The following is a 20852-nucleotide window of genomic DNA, read 5'->3' as shown; positions in this document are numbered from 1 at the left end:
AGACCCACTCATTTTATTCCCAGATAGTCTTATTCTGACAAGACACAAGTCACACTGAGAGAAGTCACAGAGAGAGAAAACTGTCTCTCAGCAGTTTATAAAACCAAACTCACACACACGCAAACACACACGCACACAAGTTCACACACAAACACACAGGTGCCCTACTACTTCTGACCCTTTCTTTCTTTTAGGGGAGAGCATCAGTTCTTCCTAAGGCTTGTCGAAAGTTCAAATAGACAGACGGGAAACAACATCCCTAAACTGGTGCCTAAAGTTCAGCTCCTATATTAACATATCTAGTCTCTGATTCAGTGAAATCCTAATGATGCTTTCTCCACATTCAGGTCACTATTTGGCGTTTAGTGTGTTCTCAAAGAGCCTGTGTTCACACGTACCTGCTGTTTGTTCTCTTTGGAATATGGCAGCATGGTGGAGACATGAAACATGATCTCGTGCCCTTGGTATACAGTATAAACGGAATGGATCCCTGTGGTATCGTCTGTAAAACACAAACATGCATTTAGCGCACAGAGAATTCTGGGACCAGGAGGAAGCAGTCTCTACTTGCAGACTGGAGGAATATAGTACACAGTTAGTACATTCCCAAAGACCGTTCTGGACTATCCACCTGAGTGGAAGCAACAATACGGATCATCCTCTAACTGATGCAAGGCTCCTGCCCACGTGGAGAGACTCCTTCCTCCCCCGCTAAGCCCCTTGCTGTCTGATTCATGCCTTGCCTTGGAGTAGACTAGGTCAGGAGAAACCTGGGCTAAAAAGGAGAATGTGTTACAACTCCTTGCCTTCCAGTTACCGCGGGTGTACAGGACAAAATTAACACAAGATGACACACAAATGACTAGTACGTCCATAAAACAAAAGGAAGACTCTCACTGGCAGAACTGTCTGGTGGTTAAAAGCACGGGCTTTGGAGTGAGGAAGACATGGGTTCAAGTTCTCATTAGCTATGTTCCTTTTGATGAGTTACCTCACCTTTCTCGAAGCCTCTGTCTTAATTTGAAAATGGGGATAAGAATAGTATCTAACTCCTATTAGAGATGTTGGGAAGCCTCAACAAGATTCTACTCGTAAGATGCTTGGCAGAACGCCTGGCCATAGCAAGGGCTCAAAGGACCCTACAGAGACACAGAGAGTCGGCAAGGGGAGGATGAACTTGCACGCATTCCATGATTCACCAAGTGCATACACAGCTTGTCGGGGTGAAGCTGGGGCCTGACAACTGGGACCAAATACTTCATCCTGCATCTGCCAGTTAAGCTCCTCATGGTGCAATTCTCACAAATTGCCTGACTTCCCCACCTTGCGAATCTGTGAAATGATGCCGATGTGGCTGGTGGAGGGATAAGGCTCCCAGTGGGTAAGGGTGCCTGGATTTGAAGTCTCTCAAATTTAGGCCAAATGAGCCTTGCATCACCTGCCTGGCTTACCTCAAGGACTGACTGTGGAGAGCAAATAAAATAACAGAAGTAAAAGCACAGGAAAAAACTAGAAATGCTATATAATGATAAGATGGCACGTGATTCCAAATCTAAACTCGTGATCTTGTCTACCTTGGCCCTCAGATCCCCTCCCATAAACTGCTTCCCCTCAAATGTTTCCAGTCTCACTGCTGGGGCCACCACCCACCCAGCTGCTTAGGCCAGAACCCCAGGTGTCTTCTGTGACGTCTTGTTCCCCTTTATCCCCGATGTTCAATCAGCCATGGGCAGAGCCTACCCATTCTACGTCTAAAACGGCTCTTGCATCAGTCCACTCCTCTCCCTTCCAGCCTCCCAGCCTCTCTCCAGCCAAGGCAACCACCAGCTCTTGTCTGGACAGTTGCAATAGCCTCTTAACTGGTCCCTCTTCTTAACTGCCGATGGACCATTCTCCACACTGCAGCCAGCATGTTCTGCTCAAAGGTGCAATCTGATCCTATCACGCTCCTACTTAAAGCCCTTTGATGACATCCAATTCCATTAGAATAAAATCCAAAATTATTAATGTGCTCTCAAACTCCCTCTGGAATCCCCCTCCCCCTTTCCCCAGTCCTTACTGCATCCTTCTGCTCCCTCCGCTCCCGCCAGCCATAAAGGTATTCTCTTAGTTTCTAGAACACCACATGCTCTTTCCTGGCTCAGGGACTTCACAGATGTTCTCTGCTTGGAATTCTCTCCTCCCCTCAAGACACTCAAATTCCTCCTACTCATCACTCCCTCCGGGAAGCCTTCTTTAACCTTACAGATGAGGCAAAAATGTCCTCTGGCACTCTGTACCTTTTCTTCTTAGTTCTTCTAAGTACTTAGCACTAAACTATTTGATAATTATCTGTTTAATGTCTGTGTTGTCCACTGTATTATAAACTCCTAGAAAGGCAGGGACCCTGTTGGTTTGTCTATTGCTGTATCCCCAGAGCCTAGCACAGCCCTGGTACACAGAGGTGCTCAACAGTAAGCATTTACGGGCGGACCACAACTCCTGCCACCACCCAGGGGCTGGGAGGGCTCATTTGGTCTTGCAAAGCTCAGTGTAGCCACCAAATGTGTCCAGTGACCCGTGTCAGACTGGGTGTCAAGATCGACTTCCCTCTCATCCTCTCTCGTCTGCCCCCTCCCCATCTTGGGTATAAATTCAAATAAAGAGCAGGCTGACTAGCAAAAGTTGTACAAATTACAACAGAATAGACGAGGAAGCGAGCTTACTTTTGGTGTCCAGACCGCCACGGTAGCCTGTCCAGCCCTTGAGAGTGACTGTGTCACCCAGGAGATTTAAAAATTTTTGAAAAGCGTCACTTCCGATTTCTGTAGGAAGAGGGAAAGTATGAAGAAAGCACGAGTATCAACAAGTCCTCATTTTCCAACTACGCACTGAAATCACTTGAAAATTAAGTAGGCTCTGCAGGTGTGTGCAGGAGGTAAACATAAGGGAGAAATCACATTTCCTTCTTCTCGGAGACCACGCAGCAGGGTCCACAATTCCCAGGAATCCAAGGAAAGGAAGACTACAGGATCAGGCTAAGCCACCTTACCACTGCCAGACTGGGATCCCAAGTGTTCAGTATTGTAAAATGAAAACATGATTACTGCTTTCATTAATAATAATCAGGTATTTCACATGAAAAGTGCTAAATAACAGGAAAATGGCACCCTTTTATAATTCTCCCAACCATAAAAATCATGGAGAAAAATCTCCCACTGCTACTGAGACTATGCAGACCAAATTCTCCAAACCCCATGTAGTCATCCAGTTAGGCTGCGTCTCTGGCGCCAGCGCCTGGTCCACAATGGGTGACCAATAAATATCTGTCATGTGAATAAATGAATGAAAGTGGGCAACAACTGCCCTACAAAATTCACCCTAAAATTTCGTAAAACTACTGGCTGTTTCCTTGTATTAAAGACTCCAACTCAACAGGCAAGTTCAGTTTGGATTGTTAAAATGGCAGCAAGGCAGAACAGGGTTTCTGTTAGCAGAAAAGAGGAGGAGAACTCACCATTGCTGAACATCTCATCGTCAGTGAGCTGCCCGTCTTTGGCAAAAAGAACCCCAAACTTGAAATTCACAGAGCCCTTACAACAAGACAACAGAAGGTGTTGAATTTCACTTTATCATCAAAGCATGCGTCATCCGTTATGAGGCACGCTGTTCACGACGCAAGAAAAGCAGAGTGACCAGAATGGATACTTGGGGGATTACTTCCTCCTCTCCATCTCAATTTTGACCAATATTAACAACAATCATTCCTTTCCTTTTATAGATTTTCATAGCTTACAGATGAGACTACGCTTTTATATGAGTTAACTCATTTGTAATTTCATTACTAATGGTGTCTGCAGGATGCCAGCTCCATTCTGCAGCAAAACAGTGCTCAAAATAAATAGCCCACAGGAACCCACAGGACTGGCACCATCTTCTGATCAATCCCTCAGCAGCAGTCCAGACCCCAGAGCACAAAGGAGAGCTCAGCGTAATTCAAAGCTGAACACAACAATCTTAGGCTGATATCTTATGGACTCTTTTAAAAACAGAAATGGAAACTGTAGGCAATTTATTGTAAAAGCTCATTTCCCCCAATTCCTAAAGATATTTAAGCTCAAGAAGTCACAAAATAGACGTGAGGGGAAAAAAGGCAATTAAGAAGTAGCTAGTACAAATGTTCCATCTACCATTCTCAACACTGGATTAAAATCTGATCCTGTGGGAATGATAAATACCAAATTCAAGGGAACAGCCCACACACGCAAGGGAGAGAGAGGCATGGGATAAGGGAGCTCAGCTGCATTTTTAATATATTTTTTTCAAAGCTGGGTAGAGGGTTTGTAGGTCTTCATTATATTATTCTCTACACTTTTTTTGTATGCCTGAAGTATTTAATAATAAAAAAAGGTTTGAGGTTGGAAGAGAATCAACCTTTGACAGGCTGTTTGACCCAGATGGGGGAATTCTTGGTCAATTAAGGGGCAGACAAGGAACAAAGTGTTTAAAGCATTGGCCAATGGGTCAGAGGTGGAAGGGCAAGGCAGAATGCCAGGATTCAGGACAGCTGGATCTGGGAGAATTAAGACTCTGAAAACCCAAGAGTCTAAGGCTGTGCTTGTGCACATTTTTATGACCCCAGCATAGCCACGAGATAGATGCACACCCATCACTAACAGAGGTTTTCTATGTAGAGTGAGGAAGACAGAGGACACTCCCAAGCTGGTCCCTCCGCCTGGACCTCTTCCATGGCTCTTTCTACGGCTGGCTCTTTCCCATCATGCATGTCTCTGCTCACATGTCAATTTCTAGAGAGGTCTTTCCTGATCTCCCAGTATAAAGTCAGCCTCCCCACTGTTATTATCCATCATAGCATCTTGTTTATTGTCTTCAGAGTGCTATTTACACTCTGCAATTCTTTTGTTGAACTTGTCTATCTGTCTGTTTCTACCGTTAGAACATGAGTCCCATGAAAAAAGGATCATCTATGTCTTGCTTTCCATTGACTCTCCAGTGCCCACCACAGTGCTGGGTACGTGGACAGGATTAATAAATATTCACGGCGTAAATGGTTGTGTGCATAATAAACGAGAAAAGAAACAAAACTGGTCAGATACAACTTATTTTTCACGAGTGGCTTTCAAATGATTAAATCTTCTTCCCAAACCAGTTTTTTGGTAAGTTTCTTAGAATTTTGTCAGGGATCTCTGTTCACTTTAGGGTTCTATGGTTTGTAACCTTTCTTTCTCCACTTTGGAAATGATGACAGCAATCACATATCTCCAAGACCCCAGCACCTCTTCCGTTCTTAGCGGCCCCTTGACAAGCACCTACAGTAGCTTGGGGTCTGACACATGACCCTCTTGGAGTAATAGTGCAGAGACTAAAGCAGTGGTTCTCAAACTTAACCAGGCATCAGAATCACCTGGAAGGCTTCTTTAAGAATGCTGGGCTCCACTCCCAGACTTTCCAATTCAGTAGCTCCCGGTGAGAGCCCAAGAATTTGGATTTCTGACAAGTTCCCAAGTGATGCTGATGCTGCTGGTCCAGGGCCCCACGTTGAGAACCACTGGGCTAGAGAACAAACCAGCAGACTGTCAGGAGCCCAGGATCAGGTCCAGCTGAGCAGACAGCTAGCAAGCTAAGGGCAGAAGGACTGGGTCAATGAGCGGAGCAATAAGCCATGAACTAACAGCCTGTTAGAACCAGAAGGGACCCTGTGGTCCACTGAATCCACACTTTCATTTTACAGACAGGACAACTGAAGCCCAGGGAGGGCGAGACTTGCCCAAGGCTCCTACTAAGTGAATGTGAGGAGTGGAGCTGGCAGTCGGGTCTCCTGACTTTTGATCCAGCGCTCTTGCCAATACCATGGCATAGTCTCCTCAGGAGTGAAGCTGAGAGCCACAAGCAGAAATGGGGCTTGATCATTCCCCAAAGCTTTTAAAAGCTTTTATCTGTGACTGGCACCATGCTACCAGAACCCTTGCTGAGGACCCCTCTCGCTTCAGAAGGAGACTCCAGAAAGACTGGTGTTGCAAGGCCTTGTTAAGTACTTGAAATTATTTAGAGGACTCATTTAGGTAGTTTTGTTTCTTGGGCTTCCCAAATGACCCCAGTGACTAACACAGAGTTTTCACCCATCTCTAGAAATCAAGGTATCACTGAACATAATGGATTACATTTTTGGAGGAGACAGTTTTTAGGAGGGCCGTTTTAGGAGGGGATAGTTTAATTCGGGTAGTTTAACTTAACTATCACAGATCAGTTTTAACAAACCACTCAACCTAGCAGTGTTAGTCCTTCATGAGGCTGGTTGCTGCTTGCAGCACTGGATCCTGGGGGATGAGAGGGAGCTCTCAAGGTCCTAAGACCAGATCCGGGCCCCCGGAGGGAGGCGACTGGTGGAGCGAATCCATGCACACTGGTCTTCCTGGGACTTAAGTCCTGCTCAGACACTCACTAAAGAGATACGTCATATTTGTAATTCCTACCTGTATGGGACTTTTAATTTTTAAGTTCTAAGTTTTATGAGACAAAAGTCAGTATGATTATAAATCAATGTGTAGTTACTTTCTTGGGAATTAATAGTATGCTAGCAATTATATTTCTTTTGAGGAAAGTGAAGCAGGAGGAGAAACTAAAGTCTCTGTGATTCCAGAAGAATCTTTTGAAATCAAGAAACCATGGCCTGCGGCCAGCCCTGGTAGGCTACTGGTTAAGTTCGGCGTGCTCCGCTTTGGCAGCCTAGGGTCCCAGGTGCAGACCTACACCGCTCATCCATCAGTAGACATGCTGTGGTGGCAGCTCACATACAAAAAGAGGAAGGTTGACAACAGATGTTAGCTCAGAGCAAATCTTCCTCAGCAAAAAAAGAAAAAGAAAGAAAGAAATGATGGCCTGATTCAAAACTGGACACCCCTGGTTCCTTGTTACTTTTGTTTAGGCAATGCCTCCATATGTCTATGTTTCATATATTCCTTCATATCTCTCATCCTCTCCATGTGTATTACAGCTTAGGAAGCCACGTTCTCCCCTGGGGGTGCCTCTTTATGCAGTAGACAAACAAAACATGCTTTCAGGACACCAACAACACTTAACCAAATAGCTAACCTTTCAGGAACATCACTAGTGTTGTCTATTAACTTTCTTCCTGCCCAATTTTTGCAGCTGACAGTTTATCACCATAATAGGGCAGAGTTGGGATAAATGCTCCTAGCTGAGGAGGTGGCAGATTAAACAGGAGCGCCTTGGCCACACAGCTCTCAGGGAAGCTCTGAAAGATGGTGACCGTTGCTCACACCTCCTCAAATACACTGTAACGAATGCTCTTGTGGCTTCGAGCAAATATCCCCTTAGTAAGGAAATAAAATTGAGAAATAAAGAGATCAGCCACTTATTTTTTCAAAATTTGGGAGATCCAAAAAAAGTATGAGAGGATGTACACCCAACAGCGAACAGGGGTTCTTCGAGGGAGGGTGGAAGTGGCAAAGCAGGGGGAGCTTTCACATTCTCCACGCATAAATTTCTGTATTTGTTTGTCCCAACAGGCACGTGCATGAACGCAGTGGGTGCTCAATAAATACCTGTGAATTAATGGAGTAATTTTGAGACATAAAAACTGTATATAGCATAATCCTAATTTTACATAAAATATACCAAACATATATACCCAAATGTGATACTATACCAATACTAGTTTTCTCTGTGATTGTAGGTGATATTTTCCTTTTATCTTTTGTGCATTTCTGTATTTTTCAAATGTTTGCCAGAAATGTGTATTACTTTTGTTTTTTGCCTTCTACAAATTACACATGGAGTTCATGAGTTCTTTAGCAACAAGCATGATTCATACACGGATAATACATAAATAAAGAAGTAGCTGTCTCCCTCGGCCCGCTCTCTGCCTCGTCCCACCCTACATTTCACTCTCCTTCCAAAGTCACCCTGCCAACAATCTGGGGTGCATCCTTCCAGCCCACTTCTTTGCACTTACATTGATATGTTGAGAGTCAGCTGAGATGTCGTTGCCTCAGAGAATCCTTTCCTCTTTGTTCAATGTAGAAATTCTACCCCCTATCCATATCACCCACCTTGTTTTACTTCCTTCACAGCTCTTGGGGCGATCGATATTACCATGTCTATGTCTGTTTGTTTACTTGTTTAGTTTGTCTTATCCCACCAGATTGGACGCTCCGTGAAGAAGGGACCTTGTCTTGTTCATCAATATATGCCCAATGCCTCAAACAGTACATGGTACACACATGGTAGGAGCTCAATAAATATTTGTTGAGTGAATGAATGAAGGAATGAATGAATATACATATAAATCTTTGTTTATAAAAACCACTTGGATTCTACTCTAAGTATTGCCTGCCCTGTGAATTGTTTTTTTTCAGTAAATACTATGTCGTGGAAATCTTTCTATGCCAGTAAATAAAGGTCTACCTTATTCTTTTTAATGGCATCATAGTATTTCATAATTCAGTCAGTCAATACCTAATTCACTTAACCAACAAATATTGACTCTGCGTCCTCTAGCTGCACTGTTCTAGGATCTGGGGATGTAGCAGTGAACAAAAATAAGTCCCTGCTCTCATGGTGCTTATAGTCTAGTGGGGGCAACGGATGACAAATAAATAAATGAAAATACACTCATTAAGAAGAAAAACAGAGGATGGAAGGGCAGAGTGTGCTATTTTAGGCAGTGTGACAGGGGAAGGCCTCTCTGCGCAGGGATCCTAATCAAGCAAGGGTGTGACCCATGGGGACATCTGCGGAAGAGCATCTGGGCAGGGGGAACAGTAGGCTCTTCTCGGGGAGGTGGAAGGATAAGGAAGTCAGTGTGGTTAGTGTGGAGGAGGAGCTGGAGAGGGAGAGAGCAGAGGGCCAGAGTGAAAGCAGGGAGAAGAGGTGAAGACACCGCACAGTCCAATGTGGTCCCCACAGATGATGGGGGTGGTGTCAATGGATGAGAGCGGTCATGGTAGAAGCGTTGAGAAATGTTTGAATTAGGGATGTATTCTGAAGAAGTGTCAACAGGATGTACTGATGGATTAAATATGGGGCGTGAGAGAAAGAGAGGTGTTAAGGATTTTCCATGTCTGGCCTGAGCGACTGGAGGAATGATATTGCCATTTACTGAGAGGAACAGTAGGCACAAACTATAATTTATTTACTCAATGGCCTATTGATAATACTTGGGATATTTTGTTATATTCATTATGTACTTAGAAAACCCAATATATTTTTTTAAAGCGGGGCAACAATGGAAACATGAAACAGGGTAATCTGTAAATCGAGTGAGCTTATAAAGCACAAACACCCTATCTTTAATTTAACGATCATTAAAACCTCATTACTCACCCTGATCGCGAGGTTACAATTTGAATATTTCCAAGCAGATTTAAGTAGCTTGATTGTTTTTATATCTTTATAGGTAGCTGCATAGAAAATTCTGAAATATACCTCGAAAAAATATGTCAGTAAAGTCTTTCAGTGATAAGAGACTCACACTGTGCAAATGCATGTGGAGGTTTGACGGAAAGAAAAGGTCGTGTTCACGGTGAAGGGAGAAGCACAGTGATCAACATGGAGGCGGGGCAGAGCGGGAACAGACAGCTCAGAAAACCACTTACCTCTTGCTCTTCAAGAACCAGCAAGTCCTGTCAAATAAAGTTCGAAGAGTTATGTCTATCGTTACCGATGATCATTTTATTTTGATTTTCTGTGAAAGCCAAGCTTCAGTTTACCAAAGTTTACAACACTTTTTTTTCCCCTAGAAGTGCTTAAAAAATTCAAATTTAGCTCTGCAGGTTTTTATAAAATACCTGGTCATTTAGGAAAGTCATGTTATACCACAGCTGTCTATAAACAAAGATGACGTATGGCAGTGGGAAGAAACGCATGGACACCTAGGTTTCTCTATCCATTTAAAGCTAGATTATCACACATGGCTGCTGGCAAGATTTTGGCTAAGAAAAATGTTATTACAGTATAGCAGCCAGAAACAGACGGATAACGTTTTTAAATAGCATCAGCCACCTTCCCGCTTGGTGGAAGATGCCTTCTTTACAATGCCAATGGCTTATTTCCTGTTGACTTTTTGGCTCCAATGATTTGTAAGCGCTCTTCCTCCTACACCTAAAGCCTGTTGCTCGAGCCTTCTTCAGGGAAACCCACAGAAGCCTGATGACAGCACTGAAACTCGTGCTAAGTTACACACTCACGTGCACACACACAGAGGACAGAGGGAAAGCTTGTGAATTGTTCCTTGTTAAGGGGAAAAAAGTCAAAACACAAACAGGGAAGGCGTGAAAGTGTCTTTTGTTTGGTAAAACACAGGCACGGAGGCATGACATAAATAGGCAGAAGGTTGCTCTAGTCTGTTCTCTTGTCTTCTTATTTTGTGGAAGAGAGACAGCAGATGGGGAAGACAGCAGACAAAGTCTGCTGAGGGAATCTGTTTGGCAGGAAGATGCAGAAAGAAGCGTCAGAGTGGGCGCTGTGGGTTTTGGCCCCCAGTGTCTGGGGATCACATCCAGGCTCCAAGAAGGACAGGATTAAGAATGAGAATCTGCACAAGTGAAGTAATAAAGACACACTGGTACTGGCATATTTATAATTCAAACTTGTTTTAAAATTTGCTATAAAGAATCACTTTTGGACAGCCAAGAGCATACGATGGAGAAAGGAAAGTCTTCAATAAATGGTGTTGGGAAAACTGGACAGCCACGCGCAAAAGAATGAAAGGAGACCATTATCTTACACCATACATAAAAATTAACTCAAAATAGATTAAAGACTTGAATTTAAGACCTGAAACCATGAAAGTCCTAGAAGAAAATATAGGCAGTACACTCTTCAACATCGGTCTTAGCAGCATCTTTTCAAATACTATGTCTCACTAGGCAAGGGAAACAAAAGAAAAAATAAACAAATGGGACTACACCAAACTAAAAAACTTCTGCACAGCAAAGGAAACCACCAACAAAACGAAAAGACAACCTACAACTGGGAGAAGATATTTACAAACCATATTATCTGATAAGGGGTTAATATCCAAAATATACAAAGAACTCATACATTTCAACAACAAAGAAACAAATAATCCAATTAGAAAATGTGCAAAAAATCTGAACAAACATTTTTCCAAAGAAGATATACAGATGGCCAACAGGCACATGAAAAGAAGTTCAACATCACAAATTATTAGGGAAATGCAAATCGAAACTACAGTGAGATATCACCTCACACCCATCAGAATGGCTATAATTACCAAGACAAGAAACAAGAAGTGTTGGTGAGGATGTGGAGAAAAGGGAACCCTCATACACTGCTGGTGGGGGTGCAAACTGGTGCAGTCACCAGTTTCCATTTTAAGCCAATATGGAAAATATTATGCAGATTCCTAAAAAAAATTAAGAATCGAACTACCATATGATCCAGCTATTCCACTTCTAGGTATTTATCCAAAGAACACGAAAACACGAATACATAAAGATATATGCACCCTTATGTTCACTGCAGCATTATTCACAATAGCCAAGACTTGGAAACAACCTAAGTTGCCCATCAAAGGATGCATGGATAAAGAAGATGTGGTATATGTACAAAATGGAATACTCTTAAGCTATAAAAAAGATGAAATCGTGCCATTTGTGACAACATGGATGGACCTTGAGGGTATTATGCTAAGTGAAATAAGTCAGAGGGAGAAAGTCAAATACCATATGATCTCACTCATAAGTAGAAGATAAAAACAACAACAAACACCTAAATACAGAGATTAGACTGGTGGTTACCAGAGGGGCAAGAGAGAGGGAGGAGGACGACGAAAGGAGTGACAGGGCGTGTGCATATGGTGATGGATGGTAACTTGACTTTGGGTGGTGAACATGATGCGGTCTACACAGAGATACAAAAATAACGATGTATACCTGAAATTTATAAACCAATGTTACCCCAATAAAAAGAAAGAAAGAAAGAAAGAATTACTTTTAAGCATAGCATGGCTGAAAGTTTAACTTACACTCATTTTTGCCTTAGTTCCTTCTGGGGTTGAGTTAGGGTACAAACGCTATTTTAAAAATTAAATTAAAACCAAAGATATGGGGAATTCACAGGTACACATATTCGGGGTAAGCTGAGAGCCAATGACTTCATTTTAAAAGCTAACTGTATTTTAAAGGTATGTGAGCAAAGGTACGCTCCCATGTATCCTCCTCACGTGTCTGAGATATTTCCCTAAAAAGCAGATTTAAGCATGATGCTCCTCTGCTTAGAGACTACTGGCTCCCTGCCGCCTCCTGGATAGAATCCCAGCCTGCCTCTCCAGCTCGTCCTTGTCACCCGGCCCTGGCATTCCCCTCTCCTGCAAGCTCAGCTTTGACACAGAACTGGCACGCGACTAGTGACGGCTGCGTTTAGCAGTTTCAAGGGGAGAATTTCAAAGCTAAATTGATTGAAAGTGCAAGACAAAACTTTGGTTGACATTTTTCTGATGGATCATTCCCTAGATTATGACTCGAAACTTTTTTTCTTCCAGGGCAGACCGTTTCCCCTTAAGAGCAAGTCCTAAGAAAACAGGATGGCTTTCTGGGCACCTTCTATCCTCCACAGTACCCAGCACAGTGTTCTACACGAGTTAGAGCTCAATAAGCACAGTTTGTATTTTATTAATTTAAAAAACCCCAAACCTTACATTCCACACAATTCTACATCACTAACTTTTAAGGCAATAAGATCCTTCTGAACATGCACCCTTTAGGTTCCGGGATCGAGGACCACATAGTCCAGCGGGCCTCAGTGCGGCTATGCCTCAGAATCACCCACAGAACTTCTGAAAAATACAGATCGCTAGCCTCTACCTTAGACCCAGCATATCAGGGTCTCGGGTGTGAGGGTCTCCACGAGGACATTGCCGAAGGCCCACAGGTGATTCTAGTTGGTACCCTCGGCTAAGAATCCCTGAGGACCCGTCAGTTCTAATCAACCACTGTGATCAAACTTACACAATTACGAAGCATACAATTCTCTGTTACCTTTTGTATCTCAGGATGAAAAATTTCCCTGGGGCCTTTCTCAAATTTGTCCAGATTCATGGCACTGAAATAGAATGGACAAAATAAGCCACAGTGTGGTAGAAACTTAAACAATGTGGAACAAGTGTACGTTCTTCAGAGAGGCTAAATAATATCTCCTAGAAAATCATCGCTGGATTCCCTGAAGGGCCTGGCCCACAGGAAATACAAACCACCAAGGCATGATCAATGAATGACTATACGAGAGTAACCGAACACCACGCTGTATCCCTCTCACCTCACTATCCCCTAATGACACAGAGAATAAGAGAGGAAGGGAGGAATCCAGAGCATCTGTTTCAGGCAACCTTGACTAACCTTCATGATTTCTATTTTTATTTACTAAAAAAGTGATTCATTGACATTTACAAAGCAATCAGTGACAAAATGAAATGTAAGTAAGATCACCTGACTTGTCTTTCTTTCTTTGGCAATTCCTCTGCCACTTAGGGCAAAAGGCCGTCCTTAACAAGATTGTTCTTTTATGTTTTACTTTGGACAACCAGCGTTAACGTCCTTGAGCCTAAGCTCCTCTAGAGGTAAAACAAGGAAATGAAACTAGATGATCTCTAAGACTCTTTTCAGTAAAGATTCTCATATTTGTAAGTGAAAGAGAAAAATAATAGGTAATATTTACAGAGCACTTACCAAATGCCAGGCACTCTGTTAAAGGCTTTACATCGATTAGCTCATTTAGTCTCTAGGAGGCGAGTACTATTTTATCCCTACTTTAAAGATTAGGAAATAGAGGCTCAGAAGTTAAAGAATGAGTCCAGGATAACAAAGCTGTTAGGCAGGAGAGCCAAGATTTGACCTCAGGCTCATCTGACTCCATTGTTTTTATATTTTAATTTCCTTTTAAGTTTTCAAGTTCACAGCCGTAACAAATGAAGATAAAATCTTTTCTTCTATTGGCAGCAACTGTAGAAGTTTTAATCTTCCATATCTTTAAAAATATCTTCTTGCTGAAACTTGCTCTGGCTATGAGTAGTGAGCTGAAAAATGAAGGCCCTATTCATTTAACTAAATGAAATTATAACTAAATGAAATCCCTGAAGCTTTAAATATAAAGAAGAAAGGAGCTGGAGTAACTTCTTTAGGAAAAGAAAAAGATTTGCAGAAATCTTAAGCCAGTGTAATTCGAAGTATTACTCTCAAAGCAAGTTAAGAGGGGGCCGGCCCCATGGCCGGGTGGTTAAATTCGTGCATTCTGCTTCGGCAGCCCAGGGTTTTGCCAGTTCGGATGCTGGGCGTGGACATAGCACTGCTCATCAAGGCACGCTGAGGCGGCATCCCACATGCCACAACTAGAAGGACCCACAACTATGTACTGGGGGGCTTTGGGAGAAAAAGGAATAATAAAATCTAAAAAAAAAGCAAGTTAAGATTTAGCAGCAGCGAGATATTTCTGTGCTCAACAAAAATGTTAAGCTCTTGGGCCGGCCCAGTGGCGCAGCGGTTAAGTGCACATGTTCCGCTTCGGCGGCTGCCGGTTCAAATCCAGGGTGCGGACATGGCACCACTTGGCAAGCCATGCTGTGGCAGGCGTCCCACATATAAAGTAGAGGAAGATGGGCACGGATGTTAGCTCAGGGCCAGGTTTCCTCAGCAAACAAGAGGAGGACTGGCAGTAGTTAGCTCAGGGCTAATCTTCCTCAAAATAAAACCCCCAAAAAACAAAAAAAAATTAAGCTATTCACTGATGCTTTCTGAACTTGGCCTTCAGACTGCTCAGAAGGAAAATCAGAAGGCCTAGAGCAGAGAGGGGGAGGTCTACAATTGAAAGACCAAATCGAGCTTGAAAGTGAGATATAATAGTTTCTACTTCTTAGTCTCAGCACCCTGATGCAATCGCTAGCAGTCAGGCTTGTCACTCTAAGAGACATCTTGGCAAGTATGAGTTGTGGCTGGGAACAATGAAAACACCATCTCCTACCACCACCTGGTTACAGATGACCAGAGAGAAAACCATGGGGCGCTGGAGGGAGCCGTCACAGTCACACGATATGGCAGTCGTGGTGAATAGCCTGAGCCCTGGAGTCGCATGACCCTAGGTTTGGCTCCTGCCTCTCCGGTTTACCAGCTGTGAGACCTCTGTCAAATCCTTTCACTTCTCTGAGGCTCCGATTCCTCATACGTGGAGTGGAGGTAATTATAGAGCTACTTTGTAGAGCTGGTTTAAAGATTTATTAGGAGAATGCTTGTAAAGCATTTAGCTCTGCCTGACAAACAGAAGTTACTATTACTATGACGTAACGTCTCAGCTGGTGACAAAGTGACAGGCCCCACCTGAGTGGTGACATTCCCTAGGGGAGGCTGCCACCCAATACGGGAGAGGAGAGATATGAGAGGGAGGTGGCAAGGTCGGGGCAGGAGAGGCAGCTGACTGTGGAGCAGCTAGATGTCCCATTCACTGAAATTTCTGTTTGTGACAAATAAGCACATTCTTCTCTGAGAAGCATTTGCTGACATATGAGTTTCTATTTCAAAGCAGAAAAATATTTCTTGATTTTCTTTACAAAACCAAAGTATCTGCATGCGTGGAAGAAAAAAGAAGCAGGCAACTCATGCAGTATGCTTAACAGCGATGCTCAGGATCAGCAGGACCTCGACTCAGGCCTCAGTCCCACCACACACTGTGTGATCTTGGCCTTCTCTCCCTGAGCCTCCGTTTCCTCATCTATAAAACAGGGGTGAGAACAGTACCTGCCCTATAGGGTTGCCATGGAGATCACATGAGGTGATGCATGTCGAGTGCTTAGCAAAATGTCTGGTACACAGCCAAGGCTCAATAAGTGGAAAGCTAACAGGAGACTGACCATACGAGAGAAAACCTTGATAAAGGCTCCTGGCGTTGGGTTTCTATTCATTATACTCACCTTAAGATGGACTTCACCGAGAGCGTTTTTGTGGGACTGTAAGGAAGGCATATTTTCTGGGTACCCTGGAAAGTCAAAACACCAAATCAGTGAGAAGTTTGGCAATTTCCATCTCTGAAACAGCCTTACTTGGCTATTTAAAAGAAACCCACGCCCAGTCTTTCATCTTTCTTCAAGGGGCATGTATATGAATAAACACATTCTATGTTGGAAAAAATCTTGCTTGCTTATGACAGCATCTTCCACCATCCTCCCAACCCCGACATTCATGGCTTTCCGCAATACTCTTCAATATTCGGGCTGACAGGTCCTCAGTGTCTTAGGTGTGGCGGTGAGTGAATGAGCCATCTGAGCCAGAGGAGAAGGGGTTTGGTCTCTGAGCCAAGGGTCAGATCAACCTCAAAGATCATAATAGGGAGAAAACAGTCTCCACATGCTCAATGGGACCCAAAAGCGTTATCTCCAAGTCAAAGACTTTTTGAACTAGAAATCACCTGAATCTTTTAGAGAAGTTTCCATAATGTGTACTTTCGTATTTATCTGTATTTACTTATTTACAGTCTGCTTCCTCCTCTCTAAACGAGTACCCACGGTGACTAACTCATAGACAGTACTCACTAAGTCTTTACTGAATGAAAGAGAATGAGTGAAGGGTCACCTGAATGGTTCAGTCCCACGTCCAACCCACCCGGAACGGATGAGTGCTAGTCTCTATCATCTCCAGAAAAGAGAGGACACGGATTTATAATCCGCAAAGGATTTACACCACACGGTTAGCAAAAGGGGTGATGACTTAGTCCACATTGAAAACTTTCTTTCTAACTTTGTCTAACAATAAAATTGGCAGCACAAATAGCTAGAAAAGGTAAGGACATTTCTTGCAGGAAATGGGCAAAGAACTAAATGTGACTCTCCTCATGTTTTGGGGACACATCTGCCAACTCATCCGTCAAAGACCTGAACAACAGCATGGAGTGGAGTTCCCCAACCTTTTCGAGCCCACAGTCTCTTTCGGTAAGCTACACTTTCACACCCACGCCGCTGGAGACCCCGGGAATCTCAGCCCCACCCCAGGCTGGGCAGGAGCATGTCTTCCCAGCTAAGCATCAGAAGTTGCACTTACGGGTTCTCTCCTAGCCAAGGAAATTAGCTTGAGCTTTTTGTTATTTGTAGTTTGCGTTACAGAGATTTAAGAAATTTCCCAAATATAGAGAAATACTATGAGAGGAATACGCATTTTCAAATTCCACAGAAGCCACCCATTGAAACCTGAGTTATTCCTGTGGCCTTGCCGTTTTACCAGACCCAGCCTCCCTCCCACCGTGTGTGGGATGTCACCTGTGTGGGATGCCAACCTGTCTGTAAGAGGGTCTTGAATCGGACCTTGTTGCTCAACCCCTACCTTGTCAACCTTTTCTTCTCACTAAACAACCCAAAGGCTGTTTTAAAGAGAAGCCAAGGCAGTTTGAGGGGGAATGTACGGACTAGGAGGGAGAATCCAGCCCCTGCCTGGGTGGTGGGAACATCTTCATGAGCTGCCCACGTGGATGTGAAGCCCAGGGCTCGTGGGATTGTCAACTGGTATTTTTCTTCTCCACAAACAGGTAAAGCTCTTCCTCCCCATCTTCTCCCTGTTGTGGCTTTCCAGAGTCGCTCTCCAAGAAAAAACACCTCTGGTTCTATGTTTTCCAGAGAAATCAACAAATGCATAGGGAGAGTCAAGTACACGGCCACATCAGGCAGCACTAAGTGAGCACAGCAAGGACACAGAAGTACACGTTGAACGTTACCCCATTCATGCGGCAGTGGGTGTGTGTGTGTGTGTGTGTGTGTGTGTGTGTGTGTGTTTATGAACAGACGTCTAGAAGGATGTTGAGGATGTTGCAGTAACCTCGCTGAGTGGCTAGATTTTGATCCTTGCCCTTTTAGCTTGCTATGTTGTCTGGATGGCATTTCTACAAGTACGAATAATTTTTTTTAACAAAAGCCTTTTCTTTCTGTTTAGAAGAAACACAGCAGAGATAATCAAGACTGTTTAAAGCAGGGTTTATACATTTAGCCATTTTTCTAACTTTTATAACAGAATGCGAGCGCACGATGAGGTGAGGGAGGGCTGAGCCATCCACTTCTTTGCATCTCCTGCAGCCTCCAGCACTAGTTTTGGGACAAAGGGAGCTTCATCGGTGACCCCTTATGCCAGTGTTCTGCTTTGATTTTTTCAGTCCCTCACTTTCCTCAGCACTCCCCCTACAGCTGGTGGACAGCACTTGCCCCGCCGCGCTGGCACACAATTTAGGGCCTAGGTAAGGGGTCTGGATGACGGCACCGGCCCTTCTCAACAGAAGGGGACTAATACTCAGTATGCCCCACCCCATGCTGCCTCCACAGGGGTCCTGGGGTCTAAATCCCACCTCTCTGATGTCTCTAGGACCAGCGAAGAGTAAGCTCTCCCACGTTCCTCCTTCGTCTTACATTTGCTGTTCCTTCCGTCTGGAATCCTCCCCCCGCCCCTTCCCCTACTGTTTTCGTGGCTGGTTCCCTTTCATCCTGCAGGTCTCTTTAAACATGACCTCCTCAGAAAGCTTTCCCTGAACTGTCTTATCTAAAGCAGGTCTCCCGTATCATTCTCTATCTTTGTTTCCTTCAGAGCGGTTATCACAATTTATAATGTAATAGAGACAATGTCTTGGGAAACTAAAATAAGCAAAATTTCACCCCTGCATTTGCCCCACTCCTCCTCCCCCAGTATCTGGCCACTGTCCCAGGTGAGGAGGTGGAGAGACTGTTACTTGACATAGAGGAAGAAGATGTGACATTGAGAAAATTCACCGCAGAGAGACAGCAGGAGTGAGAAACCTCCCCTTTCCTGCCCTGGTGGAAGGAAGAGAGAAGGAAGAGAGGGACGCCATGGGGGAGATGCCGGCGCCCTTGATTCCCCCATTCTGAAGGTAGGCCTTGAAGGGGGTGAGGTGGCTGCAAAGATACCAAGGTAAGACCTGGAGGCACCTAGGGACATTCGGACTAGAGGCCCACTTCCCAGGCACGGTCTTCCACAGAAATCTTGAACTCCAGTTAGAACCTGTTTGAACATGGTGAGGGGCAGAAACTCAGTGGCTTCAAGAGTGGATGGTCAGCAAGATCAGAGACACGAGCCTGAGGCATTGCTCCTGCCTCCTCCCATGTGGCTGTGGCTCGCAGTGGACATGCCTGTGAGAGGGTGCAGAGCTTCTGAGAGGCTCAGCAGCCAGCAGAGACCTGGGATCAGGTCAAAGAGTTCACAATACACAGCGACTTCACAACAAGGGGCAAATGGCTGGGACTACGGATTGCAGGGGCAGGTGCATTCCAATGACCCGAAAAAAGCCAGAGGGGACCAGTTACATCTCAGTGGTTGCTAGTTCAGAGGCTAGATCAGCCACTCCACAACAGAAACTAGAAAGAACCCAGAGGGCCCCATGTGGATCCGAGGTCCTCTTCTCCTGCCACCATGAGTCTCACAAACCCTGAGGTCTCCATGCACCCGAATATCACCTTCCAGAGGAGCAGGGGGAGGGGAAAGAAATCGGAAAGACTGATTATTCATCCAAAAGAGGCAGAGTCATCCACAGAGAATAGTGAAACCAGAAGAGATTGGAATACTGTAATTAGCAAACATGAAACAAATAAGTAAAAACAAAGAAGCACCAGTCAACAGCCTTCCTGGTGCAGAAGATAAGAGGCCCTGGACAAGGGCACTAGGACTCTCACTAGGTGAATACTGAGAAAAGACTACCACGCACGCCCTTGAGAAAAGCTGGCACACAGCTCTCCAACGTTATCTTCGAAAACTGATGCATAAACTTTGCTTCAAGAACAGCTACGCTGATGGCAAGACTGGCCCCAATGGCAGGGGCATGGGGAGAGGGGAAAGTGCCAAAACTTTTCTGCAGGAAATGATTCACAGGTAAGATCTAACTCTATTTAACATGAGATTTTTACCTTAAACCTGCTTAAAAAAAAGAAAAATTTCAGAAACGTTAACATGGAAGTTTATATAAACAGAGGCAGCGTAGCACCCAGGTTAAACTGGACTTTGGCGTCATTCATCAATTCATTCAACAAATACTTGTCCAGCTTCTTCTATGGGCCAGGCACTAGGCTTGGTGGTGGGGACTCTGAGAACAAAGCAGTGATGTCCCCTACTTTCCTGGAGCTCACAACCCAGGGAGAGAGACAGCATGAGTCGAGGAATTACATATAGAACTAATTATGTACAGTGGCGACAGCTCTGCATCTAGTCCTGGGTTCTGCCTGGTCTGCCGCCGGGCGGCATGTGGCCTTAGTCATGCCATTTAGCCTCCCTACACTGCGGCAACACCTATGAGATCACGCATTTGGAGGACTCAGCATAGTAGTTGGCATATGGTAAGTGCTCGAGAAATGTCAGATTTTATTGTTATCACTATTACTATTTTTTTTTTAAGATTTTTTAAAAAATTTTTTTCCTTTTTCTCCCCAAAGCCCCCTGGTACACAGTTGTATGTTCTTTGTTGTGGGTCCTTCTAGTTGTGGCATGTGGGAAGCTGCCTCAGCGTGGTTTGATGAGCAGTGCCATGTCCGCGCCCAGGATTCGAACCAACGAAACACTGGGCCGCCTGCAGTGGAGCGCACAAACTTAACCACTCGGCCACGGGGCCAGCCCCTCACTATTACTATTTTTAATCATCACAAAAAGTTCCTAACCACAGTTTACTCTAGTGGTTCCTGGAAATTCTTTCTGGGCTTTTTGAAGTTGCTACTTGATTGCTATATATGCATGTAAATGTGTGTCTATATATAAAAAATTACTGTTTTTGAAAGTTTCTGTATTATTTCTTTTCCAAAAAGACCTAAATAGCAATTTTTGATATGCTATGTAGCTTAGATACAAATC

At 44.1% G+C, this 20852-nt stretch overlaps 1 protein-coding gene across 1 annotated transcript in view; it reads right to left on the bottom strand.

The window, feature by feature from the left end:
- The window catches only part of GARNL3 (GTPase activating Rap/RanGAP domain like 3), a 148048-nt gene that overhangs the window by 48715 nt on the left and 78481 nt on the right, over positions 1 to 20852 (bottom strand). The window contains exons 7-12 of the mRNA XM_046643693.1: positions 15941 to 16005; positions 13023 to 13086; positions 9618 to 9644; positions 3497 to 3572; positions 2706 to 2804; positions 399 to 502 (exon numbers count right to left, since the gene is read on the bottom strand). Coding sequence (XP_046499649.1) covers positions 399 to 502; positions 2706 to 2804; positions 3497 to 3572; positions 9618 to 9644; positions 13023 to 13086; positions 15941 to 16005 — 435 coding nt within the window. The remainder of the gene's footprint in view (positions 1 to 398; positions 503 to 2705; positions 2805 to 3496; positions 3573 to 9617; positions 9645 to 13022; positions 13087 to 15940; positions 16006 to 20852) is intronic.

This window comes from Equus quagga, chromosome 1, assembly GCF_021613505.1.
Source record: "Equus quagga isolate Etosha38 chromosome 1, UCLA_HA_Equagga_1.0, whole genome shotgun sequence".
NCBI lineage: Eukaryota > Metazoa > Chordata > Mammalia > Perissodactyla > Equidae > Equus > Equus quagga.
This window is presented reverse-complemented; position numbering and strand designations above follow the sequence as displayed.